At 54.9% G+C, this 14009-nt stretch overlaps 5 protein-coding genes across 5 annotated transcripts; 2 read left to right on the forward strand and 3 right to left on the reverse strand.

The window, feature by feature from the left end:
• Positions 1-39: 39 nt before the first annotated feature.
• Positions 40-2018, reverse strand: BBK36DRAFT_1109783 (cleft lip and palate transmembrane 1; the record flags this gene model as incomplete). The annotated part of the gene is made up of 2 exons (XM_024889512.1): positions 40-1184; positions 1253-2018. The coding sequence occupies 2 exons, from the start codon at positions 2016-2018 to the stop codon at positions 40-42; spliced, it is 1911 nt and encodes a 636-aa protein (XP_024752855.1).
• A 1447-nt stretch (positions 2019-3465) lies between these two features.
• BBK36DRAFT_1134244 (hypothetical protein) lies at positions 3466-4919 on the forward strand. Its single transcript, XM_024892241.1, is given in 5 exon segments — positions 3466-3550; positions 3564-3817; positions 3879-4149; positions 4221-4801; positions 4884-4919. The coding sequence occupies 2 exon segments, from the start codon at positions 3963-3965 to the stop codon at positions 4760-4762; spliced, it is 729 nt and encodes a 242-aa protein (XP_024752856.1). The 5' UTR covers positions 3466-3550; positions 3564-3817; positions 3879-3962; the 3' UTR covers positions 4763-4801; positions 4884-4919.
• A 291-nt stretch (positions 4920-5210) lies between these two features.
• BBK36DRAFT_1165794 (proteosome alpha subunit protease) lies at positions 5211-6211 on the reverse strand (the record flags this gene model as incomplete). The annotated part of the gene is made up of 3 exons (XM_024894824.1): positions 5211-5879; positions 5971-6082; positions 6174-6211. The coding sequence occupies 3 exons, from the start codon at positions 6209-6211 to the stop codon at positions 5211-5213; spliced, it is 819 nt and encodes a 272-aa protein (XP_024752857.1).
• A 617-nt stretch (positions 6212-6828) lies between these two features.
• On the reverse strand, positions 6829-9483 carry BBK36DRAFT_1187482 (hypothetical protein; the record flags this gene model as incomplete). The annotated part of the gene is made up of 4 exons (XM_024896536.1): positions 6829-6915; positions 7451-7786; positions 7908-8042; positions 9472-9483. The coding sequence occupies 4 exons, from the start codon at positions 9481-9483 to the stop codon at positions 6829-6831; spliced, it is 570 nt and encodes a 189-aa protein (XP_024752858.1).
• A 1-nt stretch (position 9484) lies between these two features.
• On the forward strand, positions 9485-12348 carry BBK36DRAFT_1134246 (hypothetical protein). The gene is given in 9 exon segments (XM_024892242.1): positions 9485-9568; positions 9761-10154; positions 10223-10322; positions 10399-10562; positions 10652-11022; positions 11120-11152; positions 11233-11363; positions 11447-12307; positions 12319-12348. 7 exon segments carry the CDS (start codon positions 9788-9790, stop codon positions 12276-12278), a joined length of 1998 nt encoding a protein of 665 aa, XP_024752859.1. The 5' UTR covers positions 9485-9568; positions 9761-9787; the 3' UTR covers positions 12279-12307; positions 12319-12348.
• The last annotated feature ends 1661 nt before the right edge of the window (positions 12349-14009 follow it).

Here is a 14009-nt window from a genome sequence, read left to right on the forward strand (position 1 = left end):
CACAATTTCCCTCGCCAATCAAGTCTAGCACATGCACGCCTATTTCCTCTTCGTTGCCTTCCCGGCATCGGCTCCAGTCGCCGTGGCCCCGTCCTTCTCGCCGGCCGCATCCTGAATAGCAGCAGCAGCCTTGTCCTTGTCTTCCTCCTTCTTCTCGGCAACGGGTTCCTCATCATCACCGCCCTGGCCAAACTCGTTGACACGAGTGTAGTCGATCCTGTAAGCCCAGCGCTGGTAGAGGTAAATGAAGAAGATGATGTCGTCTCGGAACGTTGCCAGGCGATGCAGGATAGGCATCTTGATGGTAAAGGCGAACAGGTCGTCGATGAAGGTGTTGAGGAACTTGTACATCATGGCCTTGGCGGGCATGTGCGCCACGCTCTTGAGTCGGTAGTTGATGTACAGAGATGGCACCATCATCAGGAAGCCGTAGGTGTAGACGGAGCCAACGAGCGTGGTGATGACAAACGAATACCACGACTTGTGAGACTCGTAGACCAGCGAGTAGATGCCATAGGCGATCAGCAGAGGCACGGCCAGGATGTACATGTACTTGAAAGCAATCTCGTCGTACTCCTTGGTCTTTTCCTCCGTCTCGGTGAGCTTGTGCTTGTCTTCAAACACGAACCAGTACGGCAGCAGTGAGCCCGGAGCTGTCTCGCGGAAACGGACGTTGACGACGGTGGTAATCTTCCAAAACTCAATGACGATGCCGACGACCTGGGAGCCGAGAATCATCCAGCTCGTGTTCTGCGAGTTGTCCAGCAGATACAAGAAGATGACCGTCTGCATGAACACGTTGGCCAAGATAGAGCGGACCGAGATGCCAACATTGTCCTTCTTCTTACGGTAGTGGGCAATGTCGGATCCAAAGGCAAGCGTCTCCAGAATCATGTGGGCAACGCTCGCGAAGGCGGTGATGCCGAGCAAGATGGGGTTGGTGTCGATGAAGATTTCCTTGATCATTTCGATCTCGGATCCGTCGCCGCCGCCGGGAACTGGGTTACCCAGGGCGGCCTGACGAGCATTCTCCTTCGAGTTTTGCTCGACGGCGGCCATTATATAGAATTTCCAGCCAGGCATGTTATCGAGGTCGATATGGAGCGGCAGCTCCTTGACGGTGTCGTTCAGAAGCGTCATCTGGGACTTCAGCTGCCAGAAGGTGTTGACAAACAGGGTCGGGTCTATGAGTCTCTGGTTAGCTCAATTCACAAAGGAAATGATAGCAGAAGACACCACGGTCACGACATACAGTACCATCCGTTCTGGCCCGTGCCATCGCGGGCGCCGGTTGCCTCGAGGCGAAGGAACGTCTTGAGCGCCGGATGAACAGTGTCTAGATCCTTGACACCGAGACCGGGCACAAGGGAGAAGCTGGCATTCTGGTGGTAGTAGTTCGCAATGACGGGGCCCGACGTTTCCTCTTCCGGCTCCTCTTCGCGAACAGGCATATCCTCCAGCAGATTCCTCGTCTTGGCTATCTTCTTCTTGGGCAGATACTGGGTAAGAGGGTGCGCAACGTGATACGCCCGTCCGGGATCAAAACCAGGCAGATACGGGTCGAGCACGCTTCCGGGAAGACCAATGTAGAAGTGACCCCAAAGCGTGCCATTCTTCTGCACGGCTTCCGGCACGGGGAAGGTAGTGTCGACTGATCGCTTGTCCGTCTTGTTGTTCATGTGAAACCGCGTCTCGTTGAGCACCACATACTCGGCAGGGACCTGGGCCAGCGGGGTGGGGTGAGGCGAAGGTGAGAGTGTGACCACGATATCAATGTCACTGTCCTGGGGCCAGATGGGGGCGATCATCTTGGGAATGTGTCTGTAGGTGGCGCCTTCGTCGAGGTGCTTGGGTCGAAGCTGAAAGGGCGGGATCTTGCCCAGGTTCCCCGGCACGGTGATGGTTTCGCCGGTCTCGGGGTCGGTGGTGACGACGCCGGTCTGGTCCTTGGCCATGTAGAAGCTGAGGAAGACGTTGATGCCGAAGTAGAAGGCAATGCCCATGATGATCTTGTTCATGCTGATACCCTACAAGGCGCGCCACAGCATGTTAGCACCCATAGATCAGCGGAAAGGGCATGGGAATCTTTGAGCGTGCTAGCATCTCGACTTACATTTCCCTGATCCTGCTGGCGCCGTGCCGCCTGGCCCGCGGGCCGCTGCGCTGCTGTCGTGGGCATTGCGCAGACAGTCAAGCTGCGTCGCGGGAGCCACAGACAAATTCAGACGCCTAATTGCCTTGCGGTGATGATCCGGGGTTGAGCTGGTCGCCCTGGGAGTGGAAAAGGGCGAAAAGACCGTTGCGCGTTGACGTCGTCAAAATTGTGCAAGATGGCCTTTCGCAAGCACGGCAGCTTTGTTGAGGTGCTATCTCCATTTCCCTGTTGGGCCTAGGCCGGCCACTGCAGAACGTGCAAGATGGGTGCATGTACCGTCGCTATACTGTATGACGCAAAAAGATACCTATTTTACTTGAGGGGCGGCAGGCGGCGGAGGCCGGAGTAAATCGGCGCCGCTGGACCCATCAGACCGGGTCGGCGAATCAGCGGCGGGCTCCGTAGCACGAGAGAGCACCAGCAGACGAGAGCAGAGGGACTGGGACAAACAAAGAGGAGGCAAAGAGCCTCAGTTCTCACGCCTAACGGCAGTGGAAATGGATCTTTGGCTCCTGAGCACTGGCCTTTGTGCCTGACTGATGGCAAGCCATGAGTCGTGTCTCGAAACCTCGATCCCATAGAACCTCCGTAATACGCCGTCCCTGATGCGGCTCAAACAGATTCAGGCAAACCGGCCAGGTGACAAGCCTAGAGGCTCTTCTCCAGGTTATCTAGCCAAGATACGGTTCAAATCGTCGTACATGGTTCGTTATCATGCTATTAGTGCAACATTGCCTCAGTCTGGCATGACTCTGGCCTATCTAGGCAAGGGAAACAGCATCTGTATGCCAGTCCGATTTCGGTCAATGGCAATGTTGTGTAAACTCACATTCGATGCAAAGGCGGTATGCAGATATCGAGCCCTCGACTTGAAGAGCCGCGACCAGAGCCAGCCCGGCCACAGCTGTGTGCGTTCAACTAGGCACAGCAGCATGCTGATTGTCCCATCAATAGCGAATTCTGAAGCCTGAACCGTCATTGCCTCTCACCGAGCCTGTCCTGCTGACCTCCTAGTCCCTTTTGCTAAAACACCAACTTGAACTACAACCCACGCTTTGTGAAACATGATGAGATAAAGAAACAACCAAACTTGATGCCCAGAAACACCACAAGGGACCAAAAGCCCATCGCACGGCCAAAGCAAACGCCAATTGGGTAATCGAGGGCACCGGCGAGCGGATTTGGCAATTCTGAAATTCCCACATTCGCATTGGCGCCCCCGGCATTTGGCATGACTCCCGCCCGCTCCTGTCCAGGCCCAAACGCTCGTCCAATGAGGAGGAAACCCTCCGTCACAGTCCAGGGCCGGCGGTGGCCGATGGCTGCCGGGGGGGAGTCGAGACTAGCGGCAGCCCGTTTGCGCCGCCCGGATCTTTGGACCGCAAAAACGTTCGCATTCAAAGCGGCCTGCAGCGTCATCGCTCCCCAGCAGATACATCTAGCCGCGACTTCGCCACCTACTTTCGCGTCTTTCTCATCTTCCTCCTTCTACTCTCCCTTTTCCCTTATTTTACATCTTCTATCCTCTCTTTTTTCGACGAAGAGTATACTCGATTGCCACTATTCAAGCACAAGAATACAAGAGCTGCTGTAGCCTCGCTCCTTTCGCTGTCTTGGCTCTATTTACGCCCAACCACTCCTTAGGCGTCTACACCCAACCTCTGTCTTCCGGAGAACCGACTCCCCTCTCCTCGTCCCTGGTTCTACTTCGATCAAGGACCCCAGTCGACCTCAACCTCCTTATCCGATTTCGACGCCTTTCTTTCTGGACCCCTCCAAAGAAGTCACATCTCCAACATCCCCCACCATGACCGCTGATAGCACCGTCACCGGCCAGAACGGCTCCTCCAACGGAACCGCCAACGGCACCACCAACGGCACCCCTCGCACCAAGATCTGCGTATACTGCGGCTCAGCAGCCGGAAACGACCCGGAACATGTCGAAGTCGCCCGCGAGCTCGCCCGCGTCATGGCTGAAAACGACATCGACCTCGGTAAGCCCCTACAACCCTCCAACCTTCTCTCCAATCCCCCCCAAACAATAGCTAACGTGGTTTTTCTGCAGTCTACGGAGGCGGCACCGTCGGCCTCATGGGCGAAGTTGCCAAGACCCTCACCAAACTCAAGGGCCCCGACGCCGTCCACGGCATCATCCCCGAGGCCCTCGTCAAGTACGAGCGCGACGGCACCTACCAGACGGTCAACACGGCCAACCAGTACGTGCCCACCGAGTCCGAGTACGGCCGGACGACGGTCGTCAAGGACATGCACACGCGCAAGAAGCTCATGGCCGAGGAGGTCTTCGCCGGCGGGCCCGGCAGCGGCTTCATCGCCCTCAGCGGCGGCTACGGCACCGTCGAGGAGCTCTTCGAGACCGTCACCTGGAACCAGCTCGGCATCCACAAGCGCGGCATCTGCCTGCTCAACATCAACGGCTACTGGGACGGCATCATCCAGTGGGTCGACAAGGCCGTCGAGCAGGGCTTCGTCAAGCTGCCCAACAAGGACATTCTCGTTACCGCCACCAGCGCCGAGGACGCCATCCTCGGGCTGATGAACTACCAGGTTTCCGAGGGCACTTTCAAGCTAGAATGGGGTTCGCAATAAACGGGGGCTGGTTTAGGATAGGAATAGGATATAGAAGTTTTGAGCCTGCAAAAGGAATGAGCGGATGCCCTTAGGACCCCGACGATTTTATGGTATTCATCGGTTTATGATGTTTAGTTGTTCTTTTGTTCTTTTTCATTTGGCTCTGTTGTTCCTTGTCTGGTCTCTGGGAAATCATGGCCTTTTTGCGTGGCTCTTCATGTGTGGTATAGAAGGTTGTTTATCAAGCATCAGATATAGATATATCCATAGACGGGTTACAAATGCGTCATGAAATGAGAAGTAATGTCATGATTAGGTATCTTCTCTCTTGTTCTCTTTTACGTTTTTCATTATGGCTTCGTGCGTATCAAACCTCCCCAACTGTGCTGTCCCGGGCAGCCCCTCTAGTGATGCGTCATCTACACCAGTGTTTCCCCAAACCCCCTACATCATCTCATCAAGCCGTCTAGCTGTCGACGTCCATGCCTTCGGCCGCAGTCTCGCCCTCTGCTTCGCCTCCCTCGCCCCCTTCGCCTCCTTGGCTCTCGCTGACGCTCTCGATCCAAGACTTGACCTCGAAACCGTCGTATAGCTTAAAGGGCTCAATGCTCGGTCGGCCCTTGGGCCCCTCTGTCAGACCCACCAATCCCACCGATGTGTTCTCGACCGTCAGCTCCTTGTCCTGTACCAAGCTCTCCTTGAGCGCTCTCAGCCCGTGCTTGACCAGCTCCTCCTTGGTGCAGTCGGCAAACTTGTCAATGTTGCGCTCCAGATATGTCCTGGCCATTTGGCTCCGCGCGCCAATGGCAAACGCCACCATCTCCTCCGTCATGCCCGACGGCTGGAACTCGAACAGGTGGGGGCCGTTCTCGTCGACGCCGGCCACCAGCAAGCCGATGCCGTACGGCCTCTTGCCGTAGACCTGGGTGTTGATCTGTGCCTTTTCGCCAATCATGCCGACCAGCGTGTGTATGGGTATCGGGCGGCCGTACGTCAGCCGGTGGCCCAGGCACTGCTGCTTCATGAAGTTGGACAGGACGCGGGCATCTGACGTGAGGCCGGCAATGGCAATGGCGGTGTGCTCGTCAATCTCGAAAAGCTTCTTCTGGTACGACGACAGTTCCTCTGCGTTTCGCTGTTTGTGCCACGGGCGGACCCGGTCAGCCTTGGGACGTCCCCGGACGGTTCTGCTTGTGCGTTGTGCTGAGGGGTAGATGGGAACTCGCCTTGACGGCAAACAGGCCGACGTGTGTTTTGCTGGCAATTCCGACCACCACTGATCCTTGCTTGACGGCCTCGCCGGCATATTCGATCTGGAAGATGCGGCCCTGCGGCGAGCTAGAGGGGCGAAGGTCACGTCAGTATCAGCTACTGGGCGAGCTTGGAGCAAGCTGGAGGGGCTTCAGCCCGTTCGGACAAGGGCACGTACAAGGTGACGGAATCGTTGTCGTAGTTGTTCCTGAACATGGTGACTCGCTGTGATCTGAAAGTGTCGAATAATGGGACGGCAGAAGGAGGCTATCGTTTGCAACGGCGCAGCGACGAGAGGGAAGAGGGCCGTTTGGAGCTGGTTTGATGCGGGAAACGCATCCAAGATCCAGATCCAGGCAACCTAAGCTTCGTCGCCTTGCTGTGGCTGGTGACGCAAATGTGGCTGGGGAATGGCGCAGTCAGCCAGCTATGTTAGTCAGCAGTTGCAGCAGCACGAAATCACCGTCATACAAGTCCATACCTAGGTAGTCTAGGTAGAGGGGCTTCTGATTGACTCGAGTGACATTGAAGATATTAACTCATTACCGGATGCAAGTGTCGCTTACCCAGGGACAGACTGAATGAGACAGTATTCAATAGAGTCTGAGACTCACGTTCAGTCGCAGAGATTATAGCCTGAATTCCCCATGAGGCCAGCATTTGATTGCTCAAGCAATTGAGCGGCCGATGCGGAGTCGCAGCTTGTGCTTGGATGGCTTATAAGCAAGGTACTACTAGTAAAATGTCGCCTATTTCATCGAGCTTCAACTCTAGATCTTCCACACGGGAAGAAAGCAGAAAAGCATAACAATGCCTTCCAGACATGAAATCACCTACTCCGGAGCCGGGCCGGCCCCCTTGCCCACCGCCGTCCTCGACGAAGGCCGCCACAGGCACTCGTCAACTACAACGACACCAGCCTGTGCCTCGCAGTTGATTCTTATATCACGCTTCTCAACACGACAGGTCAAGTATTGCAGCTGCTGAAGCTTGGCAGAGCACTCTTACTGCTCCGAGATTGCAAACCCCATCATCAGCAAGGCCAAGGCCGACCTGACCTCCTTCCTCGACGTTCCCGACGACTATGAGTTTCTCTCCATGCAGGCCGGCGGCACGGGGGAGATGGAAGAGCATCTGAATATTTGTCTTCGTGAAATGAATTGTCGTAGGACTGCGCAATCTGTATGTCTCTATAATACCATGAACGCCCAACCCAGTCACAAGCCTACACGATCCTCCATAGACTTAAGCCGCAAGTTCATCAATCTCCATCCGATCGTCCAGCCTCCTAGGCATGACTTTCTGCCTCACCGCCGCACCACTCGCATCCGCCTTTGCACCATCGCCTGCATGCAAATCCGCATCTCCAACCCCCTCTGCGTCTTCCCCTCCATCCCCATTACCATCCCCATTACCATCCCCATTACCATCATCCTTCTTCCCAGCCCCATTCACCCCCCTCGCCGTCCTCACTCCTTTTGGAATCTCAACGCCCCAGTCCCCCTCCAGCCTCTCCACCAGAAATTCGTCAAAGTCACCCGCCTTCCTCCTCTCGTGCGCGCTCCACGCAGAGGCGAGCCACTCCGGGTCGTGCCGGCCCTGCGCAATGTTCTCCGTGTACGCGGCGCAGTCGTAGCGGAAGCTGTCGTCGTTCATCAGCGACGCAAGGTTCGGTCGCGCGTCTTCCGTGTCAGCGTCAAGGACGTGATCTCTATCGGGGAAGAGGGCTAGAATTTCCGCCTTGTCGGCTTGGTCCAAGCATGTCCACGCCATGGTGTTGCATAGGATGCTCTGCTCAAAGAGTTAGACTCTCTTTCATCACTTGCTATCATATTCTCACAAGCATGCATCCCGACATGACCATCGAAAGGTGATGGATGCAGCAAAAAAGCACACAAAAGGATGGACCTACCCTCAGATTCGCCGTGGCTAGAGGAGACTTTGGATCCCTCACGATAGTCTCGGCGGTCCATTTGGGCTTCTTGGGCGTCTTCTTTTTCGCGGGGGTTCTCCTCTTTGGCCTTTGCGGGATCGACTTGGGCTCGTCCTTGGATGGCGACTCCACGGGCTGGGTGGGAGTCACCTTGCGCCGCAGTCGCACAGGCGTGAATGGCGACTCAAGCTCGGAAAGGGACGACAGCGTTGAAGAAGACGGGATTTCGGCCTTGGTGGGTTCTGGCTCTGCGCCTTGTATTGGCCTTGGCGTTGGCTCTTCATCGGCCGGTGGTGATCCAGTCGACATTGCGTGTGGCGTGACGATGAGGGGCGAGGCTTCTGGGATGAGCTGTGATGATGCTAGTTGAGCGTGTGTCGCTTGCTCTCAAGGTGCGTTGGGGTGAGTTGTAAAGGTTAGAGAAGTCGCCATGTCGTTTAAGGGTAGTAGATGGATGAATTATAGACACGGGGGAGGTGATTGATTCTGTCTTTAATGATTGGGCAAAAGATAGATGGTTGTAACAAGTTTAAAAGACATCAAATGCACTTAGAATTGAAGTAAGATGTGTAAGCCTTTGATTCGCCTATACTAGCAATATAGAGCTCTAGGGTAGCATATGATTGGCCTTTGACAAAGGCATTCCTATGTTTGCCAATAGGCCGATACAAGTAATTGCGAGAGGTCTAATCCTGCGTAAAGTCTACGAGTCTTATGACTTCATGTTGTTTCAATGCTTCCATCTGCTTGCAAAACAAAGAAAAAGGTATCATTCACTGCTGGCGTTGATTGTCATTCTCTCTTGTAGAGCCGTCTTGCATTTACGGGTGTTAATCTCTGCCACATTGATTAGATTTCTCCAGCAGTAACACCTCGTAACGTCCAAGGCATTGTGTCGTTTACTCGCTGCAAACCGAGCTATTGCTCACATATAACACTCAACTCTTCACCCTACTATGTACCCATTACGTTTGCCATTCCAACGCTTCAAAGCGTCCTCCAACACCTTTCTATCCATCGTATACCCATTCACAATCGTCCACTCGCCTGAATCATGCAATATAACGATTCCCTCCATCACATTCACGATACCGATAGATGTCACCGTGCAAGATAATACATGTACACCCAAACACCCCACGCAGACGGACATTATCCCTCCAATTTAGCCGGTAGATTTCGTGAGCCCCATCCCCAGCGACGATCGACCACCAATGCAGGGTTCAAGCAGCTTGTAGCTACAGTACCTTGTCTGTAGACTCGTCCCTTATTACCTAGGACAATGTAGCTGTTCGTCAAGGTAACTTGTGCCGCTGTTGACGATTCATCTCGACTTACCCGGCATCATACCCCAACTGCCCTTAGAATAAGGAGAGAACAAACAAATGACAAGATGCCTAAACGCATAATTACCACCACATCTGAAAAGAACCAGACGATAGAGAACGAATGGCAGCGAAAAAAAAAAGGAAGAGCTCGCCCACAAATGTATACTCTGGAGCTCTTGCTCAGCTTCTCCTCTTCCTCTTGTCCAGTTCTCCACACGCAACCCCATCCTGCCCCTCATTCGTGATGCCGCAGTCTGATATCACCCAAATTCGGCTCAATCGAAGCCGAACGAAAAGAGAGCTTGCATGAGCGCTCTCTCTATCTCTGCGCACGCCCTGAGGATAATCAATTTAAGCCATCTCTGGTGTGATTCACCTACCGGAGAAATTCAGAGCTATCGAAGCTTTTCAACGTGAAATGAAATAAAGCTTTCCGGAACCTCCCTTCATGTAAACAGCGCCAGGACTCACTTCAATTCCATAAGTGCACCATCTGAGCAGCTCAGGCAGCTCACTCAGAAATTCTCCAAAATGGCTCCCATCTCCCTCGGCTACAACGACAAGCACCCCTTCACCCAAGTCCCCCTCACAGACCGCGCCTCCGTCCAGGAGCTCCTCCGCACCCTGCTCGACCCCCTCGAGCCCTTCTTCTCCCCGCAAAAGGCCCGCGTCAAGTGCCCCGGCGCCACGGCCGTCCGCTTCGACCAGACCGCGTCCGAGATCGAGGGCCTCTGCCGTCCCCTCTGGGGGCTGGCCTGCCTTTTGGCCGGGGGCGGCCAGTACCGCGGCACCGAGTGGTGGATTCAGGGCATCAGAGCCGGCACGGATCCGGAGAGTCCCGAGTATTGGGGGTATCCTCGCGACAATGACCAGAGGATGGTTGAGATGTGTCCCTTGGGTAATCAAACAGTTCTGATAGTTGATGATGTCTGTTGAATGAGGCTGACAGGAACGCGTGCTGTTCAGGATATGCACTGGCAGTAGCACCAGAAATATGGAAGGGTCTCTCGGAAAAGGAGCGTGTCAACGTCGAGAACTGGCTTGGAAACTCCATCAACGAGAAAAAGTCAGTTAGCACTCTGCGTGAAACAATACACAAAAGGGTATCACTTTCGATGCCACTTACTGACTGGACCACGCAGCATGCCCAACACCAATTGGCTCTGGTTCCGCGTCTTCGCCAACCTCGGCCTCAAGCAAAACGGAGCGAAATACTCCCAGGAGCGGCTCGACAGCGACATTGAGCACCTCAATACCTTCTACCGGGGAGAAGGCTGGTCCAACGACGGCCCTGAAGGCATCCATCGTGAGTTCCGTTCCCTTCCCCCTTTCTCTTGGCTCTTGGACCTCCTCAAGCCATTCCACGATGACTCACGCCCGCGTTTGTTCCTTCAGAAATGGACTACTATTCATCCAGCTTTGCCATCCACTTCCTCCAGCTGCTTTACGCCAAACTTGCCGGCGAATCGGACCCCGCCCGCGCAAAGGAGTTCAAGCACCGCGCTCAGGTCGCCGCCCTTGATCTCATCCACTACCACGACGAAATTGGCCGAGCCATTCCCTTTGGTCGCAGTCTAGTCTATCGCTTCGCCATGGTCTCCTTCTGGGGCGCCCTGGCCTACGCGGACGTGGACCTGCCCGCTCCCCTGACGTGGGGAATGGTCAAGGGAGTGGTCCTTCGCAATTTCAGATGGTGGCAGACGCAGAATGACATCTGGACGTCGAGCGGGACGCTGTCCCTCGGGTTTTCATACCCGACCATGTATGTACGTATCATCGTCATGAATGGCTGCTCATGCAGGTTCCATATCGCTTCTGGTGCCTTAGATCGCTGACCCTTTGCTCACGTGAAACGCCTGATAGATTACCGAGAACTACAACAGCCCCGGAAGTCCTGTGAGTAGCACCGATGCAACCCAATATCTCGGCAGCGTTCAGAGGAAACCGCATGCTAACTGCTGCCGAATGACGATCAGTATTGGGCATGCTTGGCCTTCATCTGCCTGGCGGTTCCCGAGCAGCACCCGTTCTGGACGTCCAAGGAGGAGCCCATCAGCCCCCAGATCCCCAGAATCAAGGCCATACGGCAGCCGGGACACATCACAAGGTGAGTGCAGCCTCATTTATCCACCAATGATGTGGGGGGAAGCGTCTTGCTAACTCTTCGATGCTCTCCGCGGCTGTCCACAGTTACCTTGGTGGACATTGTATGCTCCTTTCTTCGGGTCAAGCGTGTGGCTACCCAATGAAGGCCACGCATGCCAAGTATGGAGGCTTCGCCTACAGCAGCGCCTTTGGTTACTCCGTTCCATCCGGACTCTTCTCCCTCGAACAGTATGCCTTGGCATCCCAGCTGGGACTTTCGGATGACGGCGGCGAGTACTGGAAGACGAGGAGACTGTCCGAATACGCCGCAGTCGAAGAGCGAGATGGCCAGCCAATCCTGGCTTCAATCTGGAAGCCTTTTGCTGATGTCAAGATCAAGACGCTGTTGATCCCTCCCGTCGAGGCCACACCAAACTGGCATCTGCGGGTGCATCATATCCAGGCTGGCCGAGAGGTCATGACTGCGGATGGTTCATTTGCCATTCGCAATGTCAACTCCGAGAATGGGAGATACTTGGAGCTATACGACGAGTCAAAGTGCGAGGGCACTAGCCCCAAGATCATTGGCAACTACGACACCAACACCCCAGCTGGCTGGGACACTGGTCTCAATGGTGCCTTTGCGGTGGCCCCAAATACCGGAGCTGTGGGTATCAAGGCTCTAGAACCTCAGGGACAGCGACAGGCCATGCTTGTGAATGCCGATCCCAACACGAATCTCATGGAGAGTCGGACAACGATACCGACCTTGCAGCACACGATCCCGCGGGGCCAAGGGGTGTGGTATGTATCCGCCATCTACGCCAAACCAGCTGGCCCCAGCGTGCCCAAAGAGAGCTATCTGGATGGGTGGAAGAGCCCTCCCGCGATCCCCAACTGGCTGCTTCAGGAGATGGCAGCAGAGGGCGGGATGTAACGCTGCCGAGCGTGGCCGCATCTGGCTGTGATCTTCTCTCGACATAGCTTTCTCCCCACGTGAACGGAGCTATGACGAGAAACAATGTAGGAGAGGCACCTATCATGGCTTTGGCTGGTTCTGCCTAAATTGACTGGAACGTGGCAGAAGGGGGTATGAGACGTAGAAATAAACTTCAACATGTATGTACTTACACCCGTGCCACTTCGGGCCTCACACCAACAGCCTTTTGCGACAGACCGTAATGTGCAGCGTCGGCCACCACGAAGAGGAGAAGAGACATCAGGTCTTCCTTACAAGGTTAGGCGTGCCTTTTTGCATGTAACCTGCCGAACGTGTGCAATACTGCTTGACTGCTTCAGCGAGTCAACAGTGAGTGAGTGAGTCGACAGTCAACGGCGGAGATGCTGAGGAGTGAAATCCCATGAATCCCAGCAGCTCATGTTGCTCCACTCGGAAGCATCTCGCATGTCATGAAAATCAGGCATTTCTGAGCATCACCAGTCTCCTCGTGAATATGTCCCGCAGCGGTGGTCTCTGTCCAGCTTGCCAGGGTGCCTGGCCGGTGCGCACAGGGTTGCATCATCAGACGTGTAGCGGCTCTCTGTCTGACACACAGGCCTCTGGAGCTGCCGAAGCTGGGATTCGCTGGATCCCCGGACCGCCGCTTCGCGCCCAGGATCAGTCTCGCCGAGGGTCTGTATGTACATACAGACATAGTTTGTGATGCACAAGGGCTCCCAGTCCAGGTGATGCTAGCAATAGCGCATCTCGATGGATTCGCGCCGTCCAACGCAAAATGCGGAGAAATCTGGAGAAGACGAATCATGCTTCAACTCAGCGCGGAGCAACGACAAAAGGGTAAAAAGAAGAGAAGGCCAGAAAATTAAACGTTTCCGCCTCCATCCACCCCACCCTCACGGCCCCACAGACGGTTAAACACAAAGGGGCCCCTGCTCGATGTTTAAGTTGCTGAAGAAGTCGAACAGAGAAGCGCGGTACATAGTAATACCACATGGCTTGGCTATGTCCAACGGATCCATGTCTGAGTCAGTACTCGTAGTAATAGGGCATGCCGTAGCACAGAGGTCGAAGCACGAGAATATGTAGTATTCCGTAGTCGTACTACCTCAGTCTGCCGAAATCTTGCGTCTTGATAGAGACATACCTGTTGGCGGGCTGGAGGGGAATCCGGGGGAGGGGAAGCTACTGGCCTCCACGTACTCAGCATTCCTTGTAAGTCCAGCGAGGCACTTCTCATGGCCAGAAAGTGAAATAATCATGCCGTTTGTTGGATCCGTGTCTTTTCCTCCGTCATCACGAGATGGGATTCCATCGTGCTTGGCGCTCAGTCGTCCGTTCATTGGTGGGACGTGGTTCTTCCGCTGGGAGATTCTCCTCAATGCAGAGCCGAAGCCATAGATCCCGGCCCGTGTCTTTGCACTAAGATAATGGCGCTCCACGGCGGGTGAGGCAGCGCCTTGGCTGAAGAGGCACAGCCTGGTCTCAGGCTGCTGTGCTCCGGACTTGTGCTAACGACTGCTAGTCCATGCAAGAAATCCAGGGCTCCCTTTGTTGCGGCAATGGTTGCGTCGCAGCGCTCAGCTTACCGCCCCCAAGCCAGCACTTTGGTGAACATGGCACAGCGTTTCGTGCTGTCAATGGTGAAGACAGAAGAGGAGTGTCGCTGCCAGCGGAACGCTGGGGCATGTTGATCGTCCGTTCGCAGGA

Source organism: Trichoderma citrinoviride (assembly GCF_003025115.1).
Source record: "Trichoderma citrinoviride strain TUCIM 6016 unplaced genomic scaffold BBK36scaffold_2, whole genome shotgun sequence".
Taxonomy (NCBI): Eukaryota; Fungi; Ascomycota; class Sordariomycetes; order Hypocreales; family Hypocreaceae; genus Trichoderma; species Trichoderma citrinoviride.